This window comes from Girardinichthys multiradiatus, chromosome 23 (genome assembly GCF_021462225.1).
Source record: "Girardinichthys multiradiatus isolate DD_20200921_A chromosome 23, DD_fGirMul_XY1, whole genome shotgun sequence".
Taxonomy (NCBI): Eukaryota; Metazoa; Chordata; class Actinopteri; order Cyprinodontiformes; family Goodeidae; genus Girardinichthys; species Girardinichthys multiradiatus.
Window position 1 is genome coordinate 12,161,347 of NC_061815.1, and position 26,966 is coordinate 12,188,312.

Below are 26,966 nucleotides of genomic sequence, written 5' to 3' on the forward strand. Positions count from 1 at the left end.
CAAACATCCAGTGACTTTTAGCATACCTGGGCACACCCATTCATTAATCTTGCCACAGCAAGCTTTTTTAAGGAAAGTGTGACCCATCTCCTGTTCTGGTTACTGAGCATTGACTAAAAATTCATTTCCACATTAACAAATAGCAAACTCCCAAATCAAAAATTTAGGAAACTTGATCCCTGTCTTTGAATTAGGCAAACATGAGAAGCTTTTCTAATGTGTTGGTTCTACAATAATTTAAGATCCATTTTCTACAAGGATTATATTACTTTATTTCATTAAAACATTGCATGTTCACGCTACACAGTCAGAAACAGAAAAAATAGACAATGCTGTTCTAAAACAGTTCATTGTAGTTCTGCCTCCATGTTCAGGGCTGTTGTCTTGTTGGAAGGTGAAGTTCTACCTTTGGCAGCCTCCAAAAGGTTTTCTTCCAGGATTGGCCTGTATTTAGCACCATCCATCCTTTAATCAACTCTGACCAAGTTTCCGGTCCCCCCTGATAAAAAGCTTTTATGTTTCATTGTGTGGATGGAGGGCTGAGGGTGAAATGCAGAGGTTTTTTGTGGTTAGTGTTTTACATGTAGACCAAAAAAAAATCAATTTCGGTTCCATCTGAACAAAGCATCTTCTTCCAAATGTTGTGCCCCCTACATGGCAGGTAAACTGTAAATAGGCTTTCTTTCCTCCTGCTAGTTTTCCTCTAAAGTCAGCTTTGTAATGTGCAGGACTAAAAGCTGTCTTTCAAAAAAGGTTAATCCACCTGAGCTATGGATCTCTGCAGCCCCTCCTGGGTTATCATTGGTCTCTTGGATTCTTCTGTAATTAATGCTCTCCTTGCCTGGCCTGTCAGTACCTAACAGCAATGACGTGGGAGGTTTAAAGTTGTGCCATACTCTTTCCATTTATGGATCATTAATAAAGGGTGCGTTGGTAGATGCCCAAAGCTTGCAATATTGTTTCATAACCTAACCCTGCTTGAAATGTCTCCACTTCTTTCACCCTGACCTGTCTGCTGTGTTCCTTGGTCTTCATGGTGTTTGGTCACTAATGTTCTCTAACAAACCTCTGAGGCCTTCACAGAACTGCTGTATTTATACTGAGATGACTCCATACAGGGCGAATCTGAAAGACATTTAGGAGTAGCTAAGTAAAGGCACACCACTGCCTTCAATCCACCTGGAAAATGTCCGCTCTCTAAACAACAAGATGGACGAGCTGCTTCTTCTCACCGGTAAAAACACGGACCTCTGCGGATCAGCGGTTCTCTGCTTCACAGAGACATGGCTGAGTGAAAACATCCCGGACCGAGCACTGCTGATGTCGGATTTCCAGCTGCTCAGAGCGGATCGCAGAGCGGAGCTATCAGGGAAGAGGTGAGGAGGTGGAATCTGCTTTTATATAAATGAAGGTTGGTGCAGAGACGTAAAAGTGCTGGGAAAAACATGTAGTCCGGATCTGGAGTCATTTTCCATAATCTGTAAACCGTTTTATTCACCGAGAGAGTTTTCCTCGTTTATAATAAGTGGCTCATATTTTCCACCGCATGGCTGCACTTCTGCCGCGGAAAAACATCTTGCTGAGCTGATCACAGACCTGGAGAAAAAATACACGGACTCTTTCATCATAATACTGGGAGATTTTAACAGAGCAAACTGAACTCCCCAAATACAGACAGTATATTAAGTGTCCCACCAGAGACCAAAACACACTGGACCATTGTTACACAGCTTTAAAGGACTCATATCATGCGGTTACCAGGGCTGCTCTGGGTTTTTCGGATCATTATCTAATCCACCTCATCCCAACCTACAGGCAGAGACTAAGAGCTTCCAAACCCAAGGTTCACACTGTTAAGAAGTGGACTGAGGAATCAAAGCAGATGCTACAGGCCTGCTTTGAATGCACAGATTGGGCGCAGTACAGGCAGGCCAGGAACAGACTTACAAAGGAGATCAAAGCAGCCAAGAGAAGCTATAGCGAGAAGCTTAAGAACAGCCTTTCTACTGGTGACACTTCAGCTGTATGGACTGGTCTGAGAAACCTGACTGCCTACAAGAGCCCCCCCCACCCTTCCTGAACAGAGGCTGGCCAACCGTCTGAATGGCTTCTACTACAGACATGACAAGAAGCCATTCACACCTCAAATCATCCCCTCTACATCCCATTCAGGAACAAGTTCAGATCCTCTGCCTGCACTAAAGATCTCCGAGGAAGATGTAAATAGGCTCTTTCAGCGCATGAAAACAAAGAAAGCTGGAGGACCTGATAACATCTCCCCATCATGCCTGAAAGCCTGTGCAAATCAACTCGCTCCGATCTTCACAAGGATCTTCAACAAGTCACTGGAGAAATGTGAGGTCCCCTCCTGCCTCAAACGATCCACCATCATCCCGGTACCCAAGAAACCCACCATCCTAGGATTAAATGACTACAGGCCTGTAGCCCTGACGTCTGTGATCATGAAGTCCTTTGAGCAGCTGGTGTTGAAGCACCTGAAAGACATCACAGGCCCCCTGGGCCCCCTGCAATTTGCTTACCGAGCAAACAGGTCGGCAGATGATGCTATTAACTTAGGTCTACACTTCATCCTGCAACACCTCGACCGTCCAGGGACGTACGCCAGGATCCTGTTTGTAGACTTCAGCTTGGCCTTCAACACCATCATACCAGACATCCTCCACCAAAAGCTCACCCAGCTCAACGTCCCAGCCTCCACTTGTCAGTGGATCAACAGCTTCCTGATGGACCGACAGCGGCAGGTGAGACTGGGGAGCATCTTCTCCCGATCCAGATCAATAAGTACTGGTGCCCCCCAGGGGTGTGTTCTATCCCCACTCCTCTTCTCTCTGTACACAAATGACTGCACCTCATCGGACTTGTCTGTGAAACTCCTTAAGTTTGCAGATGACACCACTGTCATTGGTCTGATCCAGGACGGTGATGAGTCTGCATACAGACAGCAGGTGGATCGCTGGTACACTGGTGCGGTCAGAACTACCTTGAACTCAACCCACTCAAGACTGTTTAAATGGTGGTGGACTTTTGGAGAACACCACCCCCATACACCCCCCTCACCATCCTCAACAACACTGTATCGGCCGTGGACCACTTCAGGTTCTTAGGAACCACCATCTCTGAGGACCTGAGATGGTCTTCACACATAGACAATGTTTGGAAGAAGGCCCAGCAGAGACAGTACTTCCTGAGGCAACTCAAGAAGTTCAACCTTCCACAGGAGCTGCTGGTCATCTTCTACACTGCCATCATTCAATCTGTCCTGTCTTCATCCATCTCAGTGTGGTTTGGCTCATCCACAAAACAGGACAGGTTCAGACTGCAACGAATAATCAGGAATGCACAGAGAATAATCAGGGCTGACCTTCCCTCCATCCAGGACTTATACAGGTCTAGGGTCAGGAAAAGAGCTGCTGAAATCTCTGCAGACCCCACACACCCTGCACATAAACTGTTCAGAGTTTTACCTTCAGGCCGTCGCTACAGAGCACTGTTCACTAAAACCAGCCGCCACAGAGACAGTTTCTTTCCCCAGGCTGTTTCTCTGTTGAACATTCAATAAAGTACAGAACAACAGCATACAAATGTTGCAAATGCACCTTTTTTATGTATATATTGTACATTGTAAATATGTATATTCTGTAATACAAAAACAAAACCAAAGAGCAAAGTGTACCGGAGTCAAATTTCTTGTTTGTATGTACGAACTTGGCAATGAAACTGATTGTGATTCTGATTCTGAATGTAAGGCACACCACATTTTGTATTTACTTTTGATTGTACAACAATGCATCCTTTACTTTCCACCTCACAAATATGTGTTACTTTGTGTTGTCCTATCACAGAAAATAAAATACATACAAATTATAGAGATATGATTTTTTGCAAGGTACTGTAGTTCTACTAAAACCTGACTAAGATACAGTATAGTTGGCACACAATGGAGAGTTTAAATTGTTTTTCGCTTTGCTAAACTCAGAGGCCCCTGCAGCATACAGAGGTTCCCTGTTCAGTTCCCAGGATGTCACTGGGATTTAGCGCCTGTCTGTGTGTTTTCCAGGGTCAACGGGACTCCGTCACCCCTCTCACTCAGCCCCTCTCCTGCCAGCAGCGGAGGAGCGCCAGGAGGAGGTGCATCAGGGTCATCTGGTAGTGTGGCGATTCCCCAACGGATCCACCACATGGCCGCCAGTCATGTTAACATCACCAACAACATCCTGAGGAGCTATGAGCACTGGGAGACGGCTGACAGACTGGCAGCCGACAGCAGAGGTAGGGCCACAGAGACGCACGACTCAACAGGACGACCCCGTCTTTACAGATCAGGTTTCTAACATTTCCAATATTAAAAGGTGATTAATGTTTTCTGCTGTCCTCAGAGATGTACTGTTTTGCTCCACAGAGATGTTTTTTGCTCCACAGTGAGTTTCACTGCTCGTACTGAGCTACTAACTCTTCAGCAGTTGGATAAGTGGTGCTCCTGCGGTGTTTGAACTCCCACCTGACAGCAGGCGCTTAGATGAGCGAATAAAAAAGCTTTTATGATCTAGTAAAATTTAGGTCACTCACTTAGCAAGAGAAGAAACGCTGGAGAAATGCTCTAAATTCCCTGTATCAATTCATAAAAAAGGATTTCATGACCAAAACAAATGACCACAGTCATAGTAAAGACACAAAACTATTAAACACATTTTCCAGAAATAGCCATAAGGTTTATCCCCTTTTTGCCAATTTTATTAGGAATCTCTTTGCTCAGGTTAAGAAAGATCATCACTAATAAATAATAATTAAAAGATGCAGCAGTGAAGACTCACTTAGCCATAAACTTGCTGTTTGTGTCTAACTTCACAATAAAAGCCAGGAATTATTCAATAAATGTTTTAATACTAGAGCACGTTTTAGTTTGCATTGCCTTGAAAAAACTTTATGCTGGTCTATTACATAAAAAAATCTTGGTTTGCATATATATTGTGACAAAATGTGAAAAGGTTCAGGGGTTATAAATACTGTTACCTGGCTGTGAAGACCACGTTTTTATAAAATAAAAACTCCCCTGAATATTTTTCTGTCAACAGAAAATCTTTTAGAGTTCATTCCAGCAGCAGCTGTAACCTCTGGCCATTATCTCTCCCACCTCCCCTTCTCTCCTGCAGACTTCTTCCAGAACCTGGACTCGGTGATGGGGCCTTTGAGTCAGCAGAGCAGCATGACTGAGCTGGTGCGCTATATCAGGCAGGGACTGCACTGGCTTCGCACAGAGGCTCAGCTGTTGTAAAGACTGAAGCAAATCCCAAATAAAATGAAAAAAGGAAAACAAATAAAAGAAATGGGCCTGGGAACTAGAGCTGGGATAACAGCTGAGATGAGACCCAGAAGGATGCTTCACTTCCCACAGCGATCCCTCAAACGACCCAGCTAACCACATGGTATCTTAACAGTGTAGGTTGTCTGTTAATTGGGCTGAAATTCACCCGCAGTCAGAGCTGAGCAGGAACTGGGGCTGGAAACACAGATTGACATGTCAGACATTAGGTGGATGCTGCTTTTTAAAGCGCATACAGCAGAGTCAGTGCAGGTAGCAACTTCTGAGGAGACACAGAATACCCCCAAACCCTCCCTTTGGATCTGAATAGAAAAATGAACAAAGACCGGAAGGTATAAAGGGATTTTTACTAAGATTGGATCAATTTCTAGAAGATAAGCGAGCAGCTGATGTGATTAAGGCAGCTAAATATGGCCAGAGAGCTCAACTGAGGCTCATCAAGCCCAGCCGAGGAGCAGAAATGTGTCAGTGATTGGGTCTGGATTTGAAGCCTCAGGCTGATATTGATCCAGCTGGAAAAGTAGCAGTCCAATCCATCAGATAAGGACCACACTGGTGAGGGAAAAGAGGCCACGCTGTGACCCCCGAGGCAGAATCAAAGCAGGCTGAACTCAGTTCTCTACTTCTGTTTTAGTCCTCAGAGAGGGATCTTCCGAAAATGACGACACGTTGAAGCCGTAACCTGCCAGTGTTGTGTCCAGAATGGAGGGAAATGCTCTGTTCTGCCTGCACCATGACTGCAGACAAAATTCTTTAAAAACGTAGATTCACTCCAGATTTTTTTCTAATAATTAGTTAGCAATTATGTTACGATGCCCATTGGGTGCAATAACTGTGACAAATCCATAATTACATAAGTGAAGTACATGGAAAGAAGTAAATGACACTGTTTTTTAAATTAGGCTCCATGCTCCTAAATTCACATTCACTTTAGATATGACCAACATGTCAATTTTGCCATTTTGTTGTAAGTAATTTATTCATTCAGCAGCCTATGGGCGAGAGGTAGTGTACACCCTGGACAAGTCGGCAATCCATTGCAGGGGAACACAGAGACATACAGGACAAACAACCAGGCACACACTCACTCACACCTAAGGGCAATTTATAGAGAGCCATTAACCTAACAGTCATGTTTTTGGACTGTGGGAGGATACCAGAGTACCTGGTGAGAACCCATGCATGCACGGGGAGAACATGCAGACTCCATGCAGAAAGACGTCTGATGACCTCTGTCCTCTGGTAACATCACATCAGGCATAAGGCAACTCATCAGGGTTCTTTTATATTTTTCTTTTAGCTTTTTCTTCTTATTCTGACATGTTTATTTGTATTTCTACTTTTGATGTCTGCAACAGCATCCCGCCTGAACCGGATGTAGATCACAGCAAGGATTTTAGGAAGATTTGAGAGCAATAAAATACACAGAAACGGTCTGATAAAGCAAGGGCCCCGGCATACTGGAATGGCCAGATTTCATGATTATAGATCTTAAACAATCATTTCGAGCCATGTTTATGCGTTCAATTAAGATTGTTTTTGAAGTCCCATCAACATTTCCTGGGAAACTGCTGCACCACCCACTACTTCCACCAAAAACATCTGCCTGGCAGGCAGATCTCAGTGTTCAGTTAGCTCCACCATGCATGTAGAGTGAAAACAAATCCTCTAACTCTACAGTCAGCAAGAGCAAAGTTGTTGGGTGAGCTACAGCAGTCAGTTCAGACTGCACTAAATATGCCCCCAACTGAATTTGCAAGTGGCAAATATGAACAGGAACCAATCAGATAGAAACATTTTATTTAAAACGTAAAATACATTCACCTGTCAAGTTCTGATGATTATCGTTGTCTTCTTCACCGTTTGTTCCGGCTTCCCCCATCCACAGCAGTATCCATCGTGGTTTGGAGTCATCAGTCAAACCTGTTAGGAGTCAAACATGTTAAGTCGAACCCCTTGCAACTTAAATGCGTCATAAAATATGTCCAAATCTGTCAAATGTCGCTGCTCTGCCATAGTTTTTACTATTGCAAGGCGACTGGCTCGATTATTGTGCCTCTTGTGATGTCATCTACAAAAATAAACAAAAAGCTAAATTAGCAGTGTTTTTTTCTTCGGGGCACTTTTAAAAAACATTGCATTTTGTGAAATCCTGCAGTGGAAATCCCATTTCATTACCCAGTTGTAGTTTTATTGTCAGTGTAAATTGTTTTATGACAAAATAATTTCCCACCAGATAGTATCTTTAAACAATTGTGGGGCTGAAGATTTGTGTTGCATGGTAACAAAGAATTAAAACAGACAAAACACCACTATACCGATGACATGAAATGAGCTTTCAGGCAAAACAACGTGTAAAATGTGGTATATGTCACTGCTGTTGCAAATTAGGTTGTACTTTTTTTAGCTGTGGCTAGAGGACATATTCTCACATCATTGTTCAAAAACCTAGAGCGTAGCATACAGATTTTTTTCATGACATAAGTGGATACTGAGACATATAGCCTTTTTGCCTGTTGGTCACAAGGAACCAACAGTGTAATTAATTTCCAGTGGCCCCCTAAACAAAACTGATGCCTTCCACTTCTCTTGTCATCATGATACAATGCAATGATAAAATCATATTCTTCATTTAATGGCAGAAACGTTCTATATTTTACTCTGATCTCTAAAATACAGTTCATAGTAGTGAACAAGATAATAAATGTAAGCAGACATGTTAGTTTACCAGATCAGGTTGGAACAGAGTCATTTTATACATGAAACAAGCTGGTTCCAGGTGAAAAGGAAGTTTAGAGAGCACAAGCTCTCTGTTTTACTTTCCCTCAAAAATGAGGGCTTGCTTCCCCTAAACACATCTCTTGCTGGTTATGGGCTTTTTGTGAAATTTCTGCTCAGTTCTAGTTCCCATAGTAACCCACCCACTAAGGTGTCAAACACTTACAAAAGGGGGGTGGGACACTACAAGACTTGATATGATTGGGCTCCAATTAAGCACCCATCTTAGTGCAGTGCAAGTGAACGAGGAATATCTTACGTCTGCTCCTCTGCACCCTGATGTCAAAGCAAATCTGCAACTTTGTACAGCACTTAATGAGATCATATCATCTGTTGGATCATCTTCTAGTCGTTTCCCAACATTTGTTGTGTTGTGTTGTTGGTGTGTATACGTGTACAGCTGGTTGTCAAGTCTATCTAAATCGTTGCTGAACAATAATGATGTTTGTGTAATATACTGTACAGATTGTGACACCTGGAAACAGTGTATTTGGGGTTTTGTTATTTTTTAATGTCTTGTGAATGAATCAATGTGAAAGAATGGATATGAGTGTGGGTCATATATGTGTACGTGTCCATGCACAGGCTATGGCTGCATTTACACAGCACCAAAACCTAAGTGATTTTTAACTCTTTGTGGTACATTTTAATGAAGAGTCCCCAATGTTTCTATGTGATTTCTCCTCTGTTGCTTATTGTGCTACAAATGCTTAGAAGCTACTTGTAAGGCTTTCTGTAAATCCAGCACATCCAGCATGAGTTTCAGAAGTTTGGGATCATTTACCATGCTTGAATGTGCGTGAAAGGACGAGGTGGATGTGGGAAGTAATTTTTACTTTAACATGAAAAAAGAAAGAAAGAAACTCAAGTGCCTCTATTTGTGTCCAGTTGGAATTGCTCTATTTATTTAAAAACAAAGAATGAATCTAAATAATTTTCCATACCATATTGGTATAAATATGAGATTTTTTTTCTCGTAAAATCAGATGTCTCCATAAGCTTTTTTACTGGCATTATGATGACACTAGGGTTTGGCTTTAAGATGGGAAAAAAAAGCGTGTGATTAAACGTATTGAATTAGCATCCGTTGCTGTATTTTGTTTTCTTAATGATTTGACGAAGTTTCAGTTTTGTCTGAAATGCCTGAAACTTAATTGCAAAATCATTGCATGCAATAAATGATAGCCTCAGACCAACAATTGCTTGTGTCCATTTGAGGAAAGATAAAAAGAAAAACAGTCTATTTTGTGTTGTGTAATTCACTGAATGTGTGAAAGTTTTACATCAGGCGAACCTAGCTGCATTGAATGTACATCACTAATGGTGGCTGTTTGGAGATTCAAGAACAACTTAAAACACTTAAAGAGGCGTAGAAATACTATTTCTGCCTTTGTTGGTGGTAAAATGACTAACATGACCCTCACAGGTGTAGATTTGATAAAAAGCTGGAATAGTTTGCTTAGTTTAGGTAGTTAGTGAAGCTAGCTGTTCTGATTCTGGACAAATCTTTTAAAAATCCAAAAAACACAATGTTGGAGCTTGTTTCAAACCCCAAAAAGACCTAATACCTATTTCTGTAGTTTAAAAATAAGTATTGAATTATTTTTGTGCCTTTTTAGTATTCCTTAACTTTTACCCAAGTTTCATTTGAAATTCCTGTGCTTCTAAGGCCAACCCATAAGACTGAGAATTATGTTCTCTCTCTCATTGCTGCACGAAAAGAATGACTTCATTCTGTTGACACAGCCATGGTTTGAAGGTTCTCACAGCTTTTTCTTGATACATCGTGGAGGTAGAATTTTGTTCTAATGCGGTTGTGTGACTGGTTGCAAGTTTGTAGTGGACATGGTTAATGCAGAAAACAACAAAAAACAAAGAAATTTATTGGTTCTTCTGGGGTATTAGCAGACTGTTAGAATATTTATGGCATCAGAAAGACAAGCAGTCTGAATCTCCATACTCATTGACTTTACTAAAGACAGCAAAATATTTTCAGTGGCACCAATTTAAAAATGTATGGTTTCTGAACAGAAGCTGATAGTGACAGAACCAGGCAAGCTTTTTGCTGTCTTTATGCTAAATGTCAGCTAATTCTAAAGCTAAGCTAATCAGCTGTTTATGCTAACGTGAGCTACTTATGCAAAGCTAAAACATGCCAAGCTAAGATAAATATGTGTTACTGAGCTGAAATTCGACTTTTCAAGTCAGAAAAGTAAACAGGAATGCTTCCGCAAACCTCAAGTTTTTTATTGACCCAAATTTCAAAATCCAACATGGCTACCACACATGCAACAAAAAAGTGTGGTTTTCACTTCTATCAGTTTCTGTCCAATTTAATTGTCTGCATCTCATAGTACTCTGCATCATCATGTAGTGAATGAGCTGCTACAGTGTTTGAATGCAGAAAATCAGAAAATGGTGTTAAAATTTGGTGTTAATAGCTAACTGCAATTAGCCTAGTTACAAAACGATTCCGAACCCCCAAAAAACTTCAAACTTGCAACTAGGCACAGTTAAGTTGGGAGTGACATGATTCCTACTTCCATGATAATGTAAAACAAAAAAAGCTAAGCTAAGCAACTACTTTGCATAGTAAAGCAGACCACTCATTCCAGTACATCTACAGTATGGGATCTGTATGAATATAATAATTCTATTTTCCAAGGTGTTCTAAAAAAAGTGTTTCAACTATTTCTAAAAAGGGATGTTTATTTAAAAATATGAAAATGTTCGCTAAAGAACAGTTTGGATGATAAAATTCCATTTCCTGTTTAAAATCATTTTTTAATAACTTATGTGCTAAGACAGAAATTCGGAGCGCTCCCGTTAGCCAGACAACATATAAAAAATATTTCTATTAGATGTCACCTGTCACATCAGTAAATTATCCAAATTGACTCAGTCTAGTTTAATAATCTTTGGTTTAGTTATGTGGAAAAATGTATTTTTGTTCATTTCATATGTTGTTCATCTTGGGTATGCAGAGAAAGAACAAGTTCACAAATTTTGCACTGGCGCCTGAAGAGAACATTGCTACTATTAAACGCTTGTATCGTAGCACAATTGATAAATGTTAAACTAAATCAACAAATCATTTTTACGTAATGCAATGTGAATATGTGTGTGTTCTCTAAAACGTTTTAAAAACAGACTTGCTCCGCTTGCCCTGTTGTACTGCTGGGATCTCATTACAGATCTCATTAGTTCCTGTTGCATTATCACAGTTGTCAACGTATTTATGAAAGGCAGTAATAACAAGAAAACAATTGAATGTTTAATGTTTGTTGTTAGCAGATGGTGTCAAGCCAATAATACTTTGATCATCTCTCCAGCAATGACAACTTTCTCTGGAAGTAGTTTGCATTTCATTAAATCACAAATAAAGCAAACAAAGAAGATTCCACAAATAACTCCAAACAGTGAATAAACTGAATTGTGCTCTCACTCAGTAGCCTGCGGTTCATCACATTTTGGTTAGGTTCCCATGATGTAAGGAAATATTGTTGTTACTCAGGGACAGCTGAGTAATTTAAATTGATAACCAAAAACAAACATGTGGTTCCAGAGTCAAAGGAGTCAGAGCACGACACACACATAGCACGTTGTTGTAAAAAGAAAGGTTCAATTCATACTGTGACGTTTTAGTGAACATAAAGTTCAATATTTTACGATTTATCAGGATAAATAAATACAGAATTGCTCAACTTTCATATAATCAAGGTGTTGCAGTCTGATCCCTTTTTGGACCATATGACCGATCAAACCAAAATAACTGTAAACAACCTTGCTCTGATAAATATTTATAGGAGTTATAAAATCACATTTCTATACAATAGACTATGAGTAGATTATAGAAAATTACGTTAAAACATCTGTTTTTGAAAGGGGAACAAACCAACCCCTATACTGAAGACGTGCAGCTAGCTTTTAGCATTCCTGAATCAAAGCTCACATTTTGTTCCCACCAGTCAGGTAATGGTTTGGCCCTTAGTCAACAGTTTTTCTATGCATTTTTCACATCAGTAAATAATTGGTCCCTTATATGTTACAGTGTAAAGGGAATCTTCAAAATTCTTCATTTGGATTCCAGGCAAATAAAACTATTCTAGCATTTATTGTGTGAATTACTTCATGTAGCATGTTGGGGTGCTTTTTTTATTTGGCTATTAAATTATGCTAATAATATTTTGTCCCTCATCAAATAGACCCATTTTTTATTTTAAATTGTATTTGTCACAGTAAAATGAATTTACAACAGTTCATAATATCAAAATAACTTTTATAAGGTGGTTTTAGATTTACAATTTCAAAATCAAACAACATTTGAGATTTAAAATAAAAGTTGCTTAAATGTTTTTGTTTCCAGTTTATGTGCCATATACTATAGCATACAGCAGATTTTATGGCCAAACTAATGAACGAGCCATGCACAAACAATATATAGTTGCACTAAATGCAACCCAAACTGATATGACATCTAATGGTTTACTCATACATGAACAGAGTTCATATCTGGCTTAACTTGAATATTCCAGATCAGCCATCAGTGTTTTTACAGCAGCAGCAGAAGCAGCATGGTGACTCTGATCCAGCCATGTCTATGAGTGGATTCTATCAAAAACACTGGCTAAACAAAAAAAGAGCTGTGCAGAACACTGCTGAGAGCACATCTGTCCAACATGGTTTGTGTTGTATCTTCAAATGTGTTGCACAACCTCCACTGTTTTTCTTTTTCTACCAGTGCTATCTTTAGGGCCTTTTTTTCTATGGTTCTTTTTTATAATGAAGTTGTTCTATGTGATGATGATCAAAAAGTTGTGATGCAGTTCCATTGTTTTTAAATATTTAATGTCTCTGAAATATGGATTAAAACCTGTTTGAACCAGTGATCCCCTGCCTGCCATGTCTTTCATTGCTCACATGAGCTTCTGTGATGCATAACATGTTTGTTTTTTAGGTTGCTTGTAGGAATGTAAGAAGCATGTGAACCTCACCAGTGGAGTATTTCCCAAAAGGACAAAAATAACCACAATACATTGTCTGTAAATACTGCAGTGCATGCTCTAATCTATTTGATTTAACAATCAGTAAGATTCTTTAATGAATTAGCCTTTGAGAGCCTTTTATCTGCCCAAGTGCCAAGTTAGTCTTGTTATTGCCACTAATGAACTCCTATTTCTACATGATTGTAACTATTAAGCTACTTCAACATGCATGATTAATTCACTGAATAAAGTTTTATATTAAAATTCAAGAGGTAGGGAGAGATTGAAGAAAGAAAGACATGATGTCCTGCTTAAAGTGGAATTGAACATGTAGTTTCTAAGGGACATAATTATATTTTGATTAAACATTTTCTCATCCTGCCCTGCGATTGGCTGGCAACCTGTCCAGGGTGTTTACCAGCATCCCGCCTATAGACTGCTGGAGATAGGCACCAGTTTCCCTGCAACCCACTATGGAAGAAGTGGTAGAAAATGACTGACTGACATTTTCTCATCCAAGTGAGAATGTTGAAGTCTAAATGCAGTCCTGTAATATGCCAGAACTGCATGTGATATGTCATGTCATAACTCTCTTTCACATTTTGTCAAATTACAATCACACATTTTAATTTATTATATTGGGATAGACCTGACAAAAAATGTGGTGTGCCTTCATATTCAGCCTCGACAAACCAATACTTTACAGAACATTCTTTCACTGCAATTACAGCTGCATGTATTCTTGGGTATGGATCAATAACCAGCTTTACACATCAATAGACGTTTTCCCTGTCCCTGCTGAAGAGAAGCATCCCCACAGCATGATGCTGCCATGATCATGTTTCACAGTTGGTGTAGTGTGTTCAAGGTGATGTCCAGTTTTAGTTTTCCTACACAAAACATTTTGCAGGCAGGCCAAGAAATTTTCAAATTGGGTTTCTTGGCTGCTTCTTTTATTAATTCTCTCCGTGCCTGGCCTGTTAGTTTAGATGGATGGCCATGTACTGATAGGTTTGCAGTTGTGTCATAGGTTTCTGTTTACAAACGATGTATAGAAAAAGTTGAAAAAGCACTGTTTCTTTAATTTCCACACCCTCATACTAATGCTTTGCTGAATCACCTTTTCATTCAGTTTCAACATTCTGTCTTCTTCAGTTTGTTCTGTGAATCTGATTAACCACAAAATAAAGTTCAGCTGTCCAACAAGGGTTTTCCTGACAATTGCTCATTTACATCCTTTAGATAAGCCATCCAATCCAGAGAGATTACAAAGTATCAAGGGTATCAAGATCTTATTGTACAAAGGTATCAGTCTGGAGAAGGGTACATAATAATTCATTTGTTTTTTAGTTTAATTGTGCGAGATAAATTTCACATTTTGTGTAGAAAACTACTCAAACAATTTATCATGGTGTCATTTGTCATGTATATGAATAGGAATGACACAGGCGGAACCTTAAAGCTGTGATGTAGGCATGTTTCAATATCTGGGATCAACCATCTAAAACAAGAGAGACGAACAAGAGCATGCGAGCAGGGTGGGACAAATGGAGACAAGTGTCAAGAGTGAAACGGAAAACTTACTAGATGGTAGTGAGACTTGCCATGAATGGTTTGGAAATGGTGGCACCGACACAAGACAGGTTTTTTCTCTGGGGATGACTAAAATGAAGAGAATTAAATATGAGCATACGTATCAGAAGGACAAGATGGACATTTTGTAGATAAAATGTTAGAGAATCAACGGCTGAGATAGTTTTACACATCTGTAGAGAAGTGATAATGGATATGCTGGATTGAGGAATTTCCACAGGAAAGGTTCAAGAATGTACTGAAGGTCAGATCTCTCAAAATATCACTTTCACAGTGTCTGCACTTGAAGTTCAGCATAACTGCACCTCTAAATTCACTTCTCTGGATTAGACTGAATTTATTCTGTGTGATGTTTCTCAACTAATAGAGCCTGAGCACTTGGACTCGCTGCTGTTATCGACTGCTGCATGTGGACTGGTGCTGTGATCAAGACGGCTGTCTGAGCAGCTCAGAAACACAGAAAGAGCTCTAACTTGTAAAACTCTTATCAAACATTTACAAGGTTATTCTTACAGAATTGGTGAATAAGAAAATCTGCTTTGGGCCTTTAAATGAAAGCTTGTTAGACTTAGTGTAAAGCCCTAAAAAAGGAGTTCTACAAACAAAGTTGTAATTCTGATGTGATTGGCCCTGAAGAGTCTGCTCTCTATGTCCATATTTATTATGCATCTGTGAGTGGATTATCTTTTGATAAATAGTTAAAATCAGAAAAGCTGCATATATATTTCAAGACCCATCTGTTAAAATCTAAGAAGAGTTCAAAGCTTAACATCAAGATCTAGAACTACGAATTCTGTTCTTTTACATGAGAGGCCCCATGAGACAAAACCTACAAATTTACATGCTAACATATACTCTCATACAAACTATTCACTTGCATAAAGACAACCAAACCCTCTCACAACTTATAATCTCAATTTCTCTCACAAACATCATCAAGCTTTCTTAAATATACCATCAAACTCTCTTACATATACCATCAAACTTTCTTACATATACCATCAAACTTTTTTACATATACTATCAAACTCTTACATATACCATCAAACTTACATATACCATCAAACTTTCTTACATATACTGTCAAACTCTCTTACATATACCATCAAACTTTCTTACATATACCATCAAACTCTCTTACATATACCATCAAACGTTCTTACATATACCATCAAACTTTCTTACATATACCATCAAACTCTCTTACATATACCATCAAACTCTCTTACCTATACCATCAAACTCTCTTACCTATACCATCAAACTCTCTTACATATACCATCAAACTTTCTTACATATACCATCAAACTTTCTTACATATACCATCAAACTCTCTTACATATACCATCAAACTCTTACATATACCATCAAACTCTCTTACCTATACCATCAAACTCTCTTACCTATACCATCAAACTTTCTTACATATACCATCAAACTTTCTTACATATACCATCAAACTTACATATACCATCAAACTCTCTTACATATACCATCAAACTTACATATACCATCAAACTTTCTTACATATACTATCAAACTCTCTTACATATACCATCAAACTCTTGCATATACTATCAAACTTACGAATACCAGCAAACTTACATATACCATCAAACATTTTTACATATACTATCAAACTCTCTTACATATACATCAAACTTACATATACCATCAAACTTTCTTACATATACTATCAAACTCTCTTACATATACCATCAAACTCTCTTACATATACCATCAAACTCTCTTACATATACCATCAAACTTTCTTACATATACCATCAAACTTTCTTACATATACCATCAAACTTTCTTACATATACTATCAAACTCTCTTACATATACCATCAAACTTACATATACCATCAAACTTTCTTACATATACTATCAAACTCTCTTACATATACCATCAAACTTACATATACCATCAAACTCTCTTACATATACCATCAAACTTACATATACCATCAAACTTTCTTACATATACCATCAAACTTACATATACCATCAAACTCTCTTACATATACCATCAAACTTACATATACCATCAAACTTTCTTACATATACCATCAAACGTTCTTACATATACTATCAAACTCTCTTACATATACCATCAAACTTACATATACCATCAAACTTTCTTACATATACTATCAAACTCTCTTACATATACCATCAAACTCTCTTACATATACCATCAAACTTACATATACCATCAAACTCTCTTACATATACCATCAAACTTACATATACCATCAAACTTTCTTACATATACCATCAAACTCTCTTACATATACCATCAAACTTACATATACCATCAAACTTTCTTACATATACTATCAAACTCTCTTATATATACCATCAAACTTACATATACCATCAAACTATTACATACACGATACACCAGTGTTCGGTTCAGAAATGTTTTGACTGTTTGTGCTTGAACCACCATGTGTGGGACGAGGGAACAGACAGAGAGCAGCTGCCCTTAATCAGACTGCCTGCATCGGGTCAAACAGGACAAGGCCGCTGAATCCAGCGTGAATGTCAACTATCCAACCTAAAACTAAATTCACCACAGTTGTGAACACCCCCCTTTTCCTTTTTTATTACAGGGGTCTAATCACAAACTAAGAATTTAAGATCACTTTCGTTTCAATTGCACTCTCACACCTTAGCCCCTTAGCAAAAACAGAAAAATGTTTTTAGTAAAAAAAAAAAAATTAGAATAAAAAACAGAATCAGTCCAGACGTACAGGGTACAGAATACATCATATGCAAATATTTATATAAAGTAGAAGACAGTGGAGTCAGGGGCGTCGTATGGGGGGAAAAGGTTAAGACGATTTAAAGGGCCCCTGACTGACAGGGGGGATAAAATGGTTTAGTCCACCACCTGCTCCGTCAGGAAGCCGCAGACATCTTTTTACAGACAGCAGGGGAAGGCAGAGACGGCAAGATGCCGAATAAGTCAGGGAGCCAAAAAAGGAAAGAGAAAAAACTCAGACAAGAGAATGATGCAAAGGGTAGACAGTATGTCATCCAATTCTTTCACAGGCAAGGTGGGTCTGTCAGTGGTTCATGTAATAGAAAGTTCTGGAACATTAACCTGTTGTCTATTCGTAACTTTGTCCATAGTTTACAAGCTAGCTCACTTTTCTCCCCATATTAGCTCATATTTCTGAAGAAAACTTTGGATTTATGCATTTCATTGTTCTTTTAGTTAATAAATCAATGCAGGCAAATAATTAGCAAGCTGCTCTGCTTAAAAATTGATGCATGTTCCGAACAGACACGTTAAGAGCAGCAGCACCCGTCTGTCAGCTCCCCCCCTGCTTACGCCCAAGTGTACCATATGAGGAAGGAGGTGAGCAGCTGTGTGTTGAATTAATTGATTGTGATGGAGAAAAAAAACAGTAAGAATAAAAAATCGTTCTGAAATTTACAAAAAAAAGTCTATAGTCTGTATTTATTTCAGACAAATTGTTATGGTTTAAAAAACACCAGCTATCACTGAAATATAATGTTTGGTCATTAGTTTGGGACTCTGATCCCCCTTCTTTGCAGTTGGAACAGAGAACATTTCTAGTGTGTGCAGATTGAGCGACTGCTCTCAATCCATTCAGAGAAATGTTTATATTTTCTGGAAATCAGATGATTAAATAGTTTCAACCACATAGCCTCATATATGTATTTTTTCATCACAAATCTAATGCCTTCACCTGTGAGTCTACAGTTTTGGATATAAATTAGACCTGCATGTGGGGCTATAAGAGGGAGACAGTGAGTAGTGGAGTATTGGTAGTAAAATCCCAATTCCCTTTATTATTTTTGGTGAAATCACCGAAAACACCTTTAAATAAAACAAAATGATGAGAGCCCACCTAAAATGTATTACATATATAGGAAATACTATATAATTTTGTATATCATGTGCACTACAGAACCAGGTCCAGAATGATAACTAAAAATATCATTAAAATGCACAGTTTTATGTAAAACAGTATAAAAATTATCCGCCGGCTATGTGGAGGCCCAGTTAGATTTATTTTCATGGGGCCCAAAATCCCTGCCAGCGCCACAGAGTGGACTAGACGATGGCAGGACATGAAGAGGATCACTGTTGCATCCTAAGTTGGAACTGTGGTCTCTCCTCCTGCAGAGCTGTCTGCATAAAACCATGAAAAAGGAAAAATAATTAAGTGTTCACTCTCCACTCCACTAAGTTAGGTTTACATTAAACGTCTTAGGGAAATGTGTATTTTGTTATGTACAAAGAAAAGTGATCGAGCTTGTTTGAGGGGTACTCCATTAAAATATTTTTCTCACAGAACTGTGGCAAAACACTTTATAATTAATGCCTATATTAACCTAAAAGGTCACTAATTCCAGCAAAAAATATTACATTTTATATTCTGGTATTTACAGTTACTCACCACATACTAAACACTTTATATTCACTTTCAGCAGATAACAGGTAGCGGGAACTCCCAGAGTTTCCGGGCAGAGGTCAGGCAGCGGTTAGCAGGAAAGTCCCAGTCCAGCTGCAGTTAGCTTAGCTTAGGAGCCAGACCAGCCTGTAAGTGGAACACCGCTGCTTTAAAAAAACATTTGAAAGTAGGGGCTCAATCTTGATGAACTGATTGCACAGGTGAGGTTTTGAGGTCTACTTTCTTGCTTAAAAAATATCTTAAAGCTACTTTTTGTGACGAATGGTATAAATATTATACATTCGTACACTAACTTCCACCATTACTGCTGTTGGTGCAACTCCTTGCTGCACACAATTCCGCCCTTTTACCAGTCCTGGGGGAATCTGAAAAGTCCTACCTCAGAGTGGGACCTTTTATCCTTGAGGCCCCGGGACAGTGAAATGACCCAGGTAAATTTGTATTGAAACGCTTCCTGGGCTTTCCACGAGCAATGGAAAAGGTGCTATTCACCTATTCTGGTTCACACTGACCACCATTTATTCTCACATTCAGCATCAAACCCTATTTACAAATATTTTCATTCCTGTACTCTGACTTTTATTCTGACATTTACAATCACTTTGTCAAATTTATGGATTTCCATAAAATTGTGGTTTATTTCTAAAGACATTTAAACTGAAATGTTGATTTAAAAAAACAAACTCAAAAGTAAAACCAAAAGTTTAAAAATGTGTATTAAAAAATAAAATAGCTTGACAAGTTTGTAAGAGAGTTTGATGGTGTTTGTGTAAGAAACTGAGATTAGAATAGTGTTTTCTGAGAGGGTTTGGTTGTCTTTATTTGAGAGAATATTTGTTTGTGAGAGAAGAGTATATGCAAGCATGTAAGAGTCTAGTGGGGCCTCTTATACTTTTATGTTAAAGAAACATTTAGGTTCTTCCGGCAAAAACTTTGAAAATCTTTTAAACTTGATTACATGTAGGAATACACAGGGCTGAACAAGTACAGCTCAAAAAAAGAAATATCATAAAATGGGTTGTTTTTCCACTCTTTTCAGAAACTGAAACTCATATAGATTCATCATACAGAGTGAAATATTTCAAACCTTAATTAATTTTGATCTCGATGATTATGAAGGTTTTAAAGTATCAAGAATGAGTGTTTCAACTGTACATGGTCATGGGTAAGACAAAAAAAATGCACTTTACATTTATAAGGTAGCAGCAAAAAATATGAGCTGTTCAATATGGATCGATTATATTTTAGCACACGTGGAAAAGAAACACTTTGTAAAAAATAATTTCTTTGGTACATTTAGTTTTGTGTTGTCATGGAAAAAGAAAATAATTTTCTATGTCCAGCAGGATTCAGACTTGCTGGAAAGACTGTCAAAAACAAAAACAGCTGTATTGTCCTAAATGCAGCCATATTTGAGATAAGATGGTATCTGTTGGGTCCAGCCATGAATTAAAACATATAAAGGCCCGTTTGACCTTTTCTGGAACTTTCAAAATAAATCACAGTAACCGACTCCTGACTCACTCCTGACTCCTGAGCTCAGGAACAGAAGGACAGCTGACTTCCCGTGACATCACTGTTTGAATAAAAACCCCACATTCCAACAAACAGACCTCTTCCACATAGGTCCCCAGCAGAGCTGGAAGGAGAGACAGCTAATGTCTCCTTGCTGGCTAGCAGACATAACTCTTCAACTTGGATCCAGAGTGACTACAATCACATGCAACAAAGTTCAGTAATGATTTACTGTTCGAGTTTCCGGCATTCATTCATATAAAGGGTGTAATAAGACAAGCATGACTTGGCTTTTCTTCTGAGGCCTCCAGAAGCAGCCCTAATGGAAGCGGATTTCCCCACGGCCTGGAAAAGAAGGTCAGGATCACAGCATCACATGCCTTCCTGCGTGCACGTCCAGGTAGCAAGAGCTACCCCACCGCATTGCGGCAACTCAAGGAGCCGAATGTGCCTTTGTCGTACAGTTCAGCCAGGCCAGCTAAAAGCCCTTCCCCACAGCTACGGAGGTTAGCTGCAAGCCAACCCTTTGCTAACCCACACGTGTTTTTGTTTCTCAACGCCCAGGACAACTTCCCCCCAGCACGGTTCACGTAAGAGGTTGTGTTTGGGCAGAGAAGATTAGTTTAAGCTAAATAATGTTCATTTAATGGTGTTTGTTTTTGTTTGTGTTGAGAAACTCGGCTATAGTAAGTGCCAGCAGACTAGCACTCAGCTAAAGATGTGTTCTGTGCTGTGTTTTTAAAGTTAAAAGACAAACTTTATCTAAAGGGTGGTTTTTAAACAGAAGATTGGCCATAATGCACCGTCCACGCTTTTGCATTTCAACCCTTTTATTAGTGCTATTTTACAGGTATGTGTGTGATTCTGGTAACCAGCTATAAGCTTCCTTTGTAAAAATGGCAGATTTAATAAATTGCCACTCCCCTCACTCGAAGCTGTGATTCAGTAAAAACCCTGCTTTCTGTTTAGCTGTTGGATTCAGAGCTACAGAGGTTCTAACAAGACAAGAACTTTTCTAAATGAATGACTCCTTATTTAACCAGTTTCACACTGACAGGAAACACATCCCATCTACTGCAACTTCTAAACAGCTGCTTTTGGGATCTGCATGTGCTGAGGTGTCTAAGGTCTGAGTCACAAAGGACCATGGTGCATCAAACCAGAGATTAATTATAGCCCAGGTTTTGTAGAGGGAAAATAAACTGAGATACTTAATGGTTTTATTTACTACTCTCAATGCTCTTCAAGGTCTACTACTACAACTCCTCTTCTAACCACTACTGCAACTACTACTCGTGGACATCCTAAAAAAACATGCATGTTGTCTCCTTTCTCCTAGCTGTCCCTTTATTCTAGAGTGGTACCCCTGCTGTTAGTACTTTGCACAACCACCTTTGCTAGAGTCACACACTCTTGTCATGTTCTATAACATTTCACAAGGTGGAAGCTTATAGAGGGAGGGATCCTTGACCATGCTTCTTTGTACAATTTTTATTTGGTCCTATTTTATGCTCTTTTTTCTTCAGCTCACCTCAAAGGATTTCTGTAGGATTTAGGTCTACAGACCTTTACACCCATTTAGGTCTAATTTGTCCAGTGAACAATTTCTAGTGAAGGCCGATTTCTAGTTAACTGGCTGGGGACACCAACATTTTACTCAACAGTTCATGATACCGTGCACTTATTTCTTGGACCTTTGTAAGGGAAACAGGCCCTCAGCGCCACAAATCCTCCACCATACTTGACAGTGGGTAATGGAAGCTTTTCCAGATATTCATCCATCGTTTCATGCCAACCCCACCCACATAGTGTTTTTTGCTTAGTTCTCAATATAAGGCCCTGTTTACACAACAACGACCCACTGAAAACAGGATTTTTTTTGTCCGTTTCTGTTAACACGTCCACACAACACTTGTAGGCAGTACGTTCTTTGAAACTCAACATGTGCAAACACTTTCTGCTTACAAAATAAGATACAAAAAATGTGTACTTTGTTGTAGAACCCTCATTCGACTCAAAAGAATTAACAGCACAGGTAAGAACTCTCCTATCCGCCATTGTTATTATCTTCTATTGATAGCTTCGTCTTCTGAGGTCGCCGTTGTGTGTGTGCGCATTCATTTCTACTCATTTTAGTTATACTGCTGATGAGCCAGAGGCTTCCCTAGAAGAAAGATTACATTTTTCCTGGTCACAACAATGGAGACCGGGGCGTTTTCAAACCATGACTCTGGAACACATGTTCAAATTGTGACATTTTCAGAGAAAATTTTCAGAGAAAATGCCGTTGCCGTGTAAACGAACAGTAGAAACACAACTATACTTTTCTGTTTTCACCAGAAAACATTGTGTAAACAGGGCCTTGGTGTTATTTGACCAAAGTACATTGTTACAGTTAAAATCCCAGTGGAGTTCAAAAAATGTTTATGCTTGTGATAGAACAAAAAATGTTGGTTATTTCTTTAAACACTCCTGAAAATAGTTGATATGGAGACTTGGTAAACCAAGATGCAACTTTTTGCTGTAGTTGTCTTAAAGAGAGCTTTGGGGAGCTTTTTTTTTTTTTTTACCTTCCTTAGCATCGTGCTGATGATATAAGTATGGTACCTCATGCAGCCTAGTGACCAGTGGCTGAAACATTAACCCAAAAAAGTAAAGTATAAATGAAAAAAAATGCTGCTTTCTAAACAAAATTGTATTTAACATGATTAAGAAACAGGCATGTTAAGAAATTTATTGAAAGTAAAAGTTTGATTTTTTTTTATATTCCAGTGTGACATTGTGCTACTATAACAGCAGATGAATTTCTTTAATGGCTTTTTACACAGCAAATAAATCTCACTGGTACTGTTTGTTAATGTAACTCGTGGTTTTAAAGAAGTCTTCCTATTATGAAGCAGAAATAACTAAACTTGAGTGAATGAGTTTAAAGTTCAAGCAAGTGGCGAAGCTAGAGGGGTGGCCAGGATAGCACTGGCCATCTCAGACAGTAGCAATACCACAGACACTCTGGCCCTCCCTTCTCTGCAGCCCATTCAGGGCTGAAAATAAGCTGCTGCTGGGAGGTTAGAACTCCGATTACATGAAATATATGTTTGGAGAATTGCTTTTGGGAGCCTTTTTAGTCAATGAGGAAAAAGCCAAACTGTTGCTTGGAGGTATTATCGCTAACAACCAAAACGCTGATGTTTCAGAGCAACTTAAAAAGGTCAGTAAAGCTCTTCTATCTGCAGCAGGGAAGTAGTAAACCTTCTGGATGGCTCAAGGTAACATTTGTTTAAATATGAGCTACTGACAGACAGCCACTTTGCTGTTGTTGAGTTGATCTATACTCCCCCGTCAAGATGCATTGTGGTGTCGGAATCCACAAGGCACATCACTCTGCTCTACTGGGGGTACAAAATTAATGCAGAAAAGTATCCCTCAGCAGACAACTCCATCGGCTAATAAAGTGAAGAGACAAAAAAGACGAAGATGCCCTCCTCCATTATCCCTCTGTTTAGTTGGAAAGGAATCAGATGGCATTTAAGTTTACACTGAAAATACAATAGAATAATCCTTTATTTTTTCCTCTGTTGGGAATTATGTGCATCAGCACCAGAGCTACAGGCAAACAGAAGCACACAGAAACACACAAAAGATAAGCAATAAAAATAAATGTAAATAATTAAACCACTGAATTCAAGGCACACACTTCCAGAAAGGATATAAAGACCATTTCTGAAAGACAATATAAGCTTAGTTTGAAGGAAGGTTATAGTAGAGCTCCAAAATAAACTGGAATAAATGCTCTGAGATTATCTCAGTGTCCATGTAACTTGGATGCAGTTGTGAAGGTCTAAATTATAGTCAAGGAATATGGAGGTGACTAGGCTTTTATTTTTATAGTAGTTGCCTTTTTCAGTTTAAAGCTCAAGAATGGGGAAATATAGTTTAGGATTCAGCCCTAAAACAATCTTGACATGTCACCAGGCTGTCATATCTTTTGTATAGGGACAGAAAATGACATCACAACGTAAGGAGGCATGTTCGTTGGGTACCAGGTAACAGAAGCAGAATATTTTCCTCTACTAGTATATGAACCCCCTGATAAAGCCTTACCCACTTTCTGACCACCCCATGTATAAATGTCTAGTTTTGCAAGGGAGTTCAAGATCTTATAGTTTTTTAATAAATTGCTAGTTTACCTCATTTTGAATCATTCAACCTCATATTAGGGTTAAGTGGAGTGATCCAAAATCTCTTGAAGCTTGGAAACCAGTCCCAACCACAAAAATCCAATCCAAATTGGCTGAGACCAAAAATGAAGACTGGATAGAATTTCAGGAAGAAATTATTCAGACATTCAGGAACAAACATTTGTAGAGTCCCCCAAACAGGACCTGACTGCCCTGCAGCAAGAGCCCATGCTCTGAGTGTGTCCTGGTTTGATATGGCAAAGCATGAAATCCTCTTTTACATTTTTACTGATAGAAAGAGCATTCTACCACAGTGTTAAACGGCAAGAAATAAGATTGAGTGTGTTTAATAAAGTGCCTTGCGATTGAACAGTACATTGACAATGTGCAACATTCACATGCTGTTTAATGTGTAGCAGTAGAGCATCTAATTAGCTGACTAGTCTATTGTTCCAGCGGAAAAAAAAACTCCTCAGTGACAAAGTACTCTTCCAATCCACTTCTTTAAGTCCTTGGGAGGCTATTTACTATTCCTGGATTTTTCCGCAGACTGTAAACACACACACCTCTGAGATGAGGCCCAGTCTCAGCGCAGCTGAGCTAAGCACTTTCCACACAAACACACACACAGTCTCCCACTCTAATGTGATTGTATGTCGCCACTGTTAACAGAAAGTCAGTGTGACCTGCCAGAGTATGAGCCCACAGTGGTAATGCAATTACCAGTGTTTAAAACATAATGACAGATGATGAGCATGACAGACGGAGCATGTTGAGTTTAAAACACTCTGCACCTTTGTTTATATTAGAACAGATGACTACTTCTCTCCGTTGAGAATTTAATGAACATTCAGATTTGCGTGCACAAGGTCCCCTCCCTCTGTTCAACTTCCTGTACACACTGACACACATAATATCCCTGAGGAACAGCCCAGATCATTCAGTGCATACATGTTTTATATGATGGATGACATGAAACAAAATTACAATGATTACCTCACCTTTCAAAAGACACATTTTGTCACCATAATAAGCAGATTGGGGAACAGGAGCAGGGAAAGATGGAGTGAGAAGAGAATGTGTGGCAGGAGAAAAACAGCAGGTAAGCAGTAATGTAATTGCAATTACATCAATCTGATTGTGGTCAGAGATCACTGCTTGTGATGATAAATATTGATCTAATAAAACCATTGGAGCAGAAATTTAAGCTGACAGGAATGCAGGCGGCAGAAAGGAGAATGGTTACAACTGCACTAACTTCGGCTTCTTCACTACCTCACAAACTACAGGAATGAAACTTGGGAGGATTGCCAGTGAGCTGCTGCTTTACGCAAGTGTCTGACATGTACAGTGTTTCTCAAACATTTACACTCCCCTGTTACCCCTGTAACAGATAAGTTATATACCATCATATTCAGTAAATTAGAATATGCGTTCCAATGAGACTCATTTGTCAGATTAATTGTACCTTTTAAAAATAACCTTTAAGCAGGTAGGAAACATAATTTTAATGAAGCCCACGATTCTGTAGTTTTTTAATTGGTGTGATGTAATATTCTAATTTTAAATGTTTCTTCATAAAATGTAAGCAAAAAATCATAACAGAAATGAAGGATTAAAAACATGAACAATAGAGTGTCTTGGATTTGCTAATAAGCATCCACAGCTCCTCTTCTTAGGGCCACAGCAATCACTGTGGTTGTTACACTGTCTCATCTCTATATACAGGTCCTTCTCAAAATATTAGCATATTGTGATAAAGTTCATTATTTTCCATAATGTCATGATGAAAATTTAACATTCATATATTTTAGATTCATTGCACACTAACTGAAATATTTCAGGTCTTTTATTGTCTTAATACGGATGATTTTGGCATACAGCTCATGAAAACCCAAAATTCCTATCTCACAAAATTAGCATATTTCATCCGACCAATAAAAGAAAAGTGTTTTTAATACAAAAAACGTCAACCTTCAAATAATCATGTACAGTTATGCACTCAATACTTGGTCGGGAATCCTTTTGCAGAAATGACTGCTTCAATGCGGCGTGGCATGGAGGCAATCAGCCTGTGGCACTGCTGAGGTCTTATGGAGGCCCAGGATGCTTCGATAGCGGC

At 38.8% G+C, this 26,966-nt stretch overlaps 2 protein-coding genes across 5 annotated transcripts in view; one reads left to right on the forward strand and one right to left on the reverse strand.

Moving 5' to 3' along the window:
- The window catches only part of aff2 (AF4/FMR2 family, member 2), a 253,494-nt gene extending 240,486 nt beyond the window's left edge, over positions 1-13,008 (forward strand). For 2 of the 3 annotated variants that reach the window (XM_047353618.1, XM_047353620.1), the window contains 2 exons: positions 4,079-4,344; positions 5,172-13,008. In XM_047353618.1, coding sequence (XP_047209574.1) covers positions 4,079-4,344; positions 5,172-5,293 — 388 coding nt within the window. In that variant the 3' untranslated portion in view covers positions 5,294-13,008. The remainder of the gene's footprint in view (positions 1-4,078; positions 4,345-5,171) is intronic. The other variant, XM_047353619.1, reaches the window with a different exon arrangement.
- The window catches only part of ids (iduronate 2-sulfatase), a 54,443-nt gene continuing 34,601 nt past the window's right edge, over positions 7,125-26,966 (reverse strand). Inside the window, exons 14-15 of one of the 2 annotated variants that reach the window (XR_007036320.1) lie at positions 19,137-19,277; positions 18,562-18,868 (exon numbers count right to left, since the gene is read on the reverse strand). Coding sequence is in view for 1 of the 2 variants with exons in the window: in XM_047353623.1 (XP_047209579.1) it covers positions 7,259-7,264 (6 nt within the window). In the remaining variant the exon portion in view is untranslated. Of the gene's footprint in view, positions 7,265-18,561; positions 18,869-19,136; positions 19,278-26,966 lie in introns of those variants that run through there. The other variant, XM_047353623.1, reaches the window with a different exon arrangement.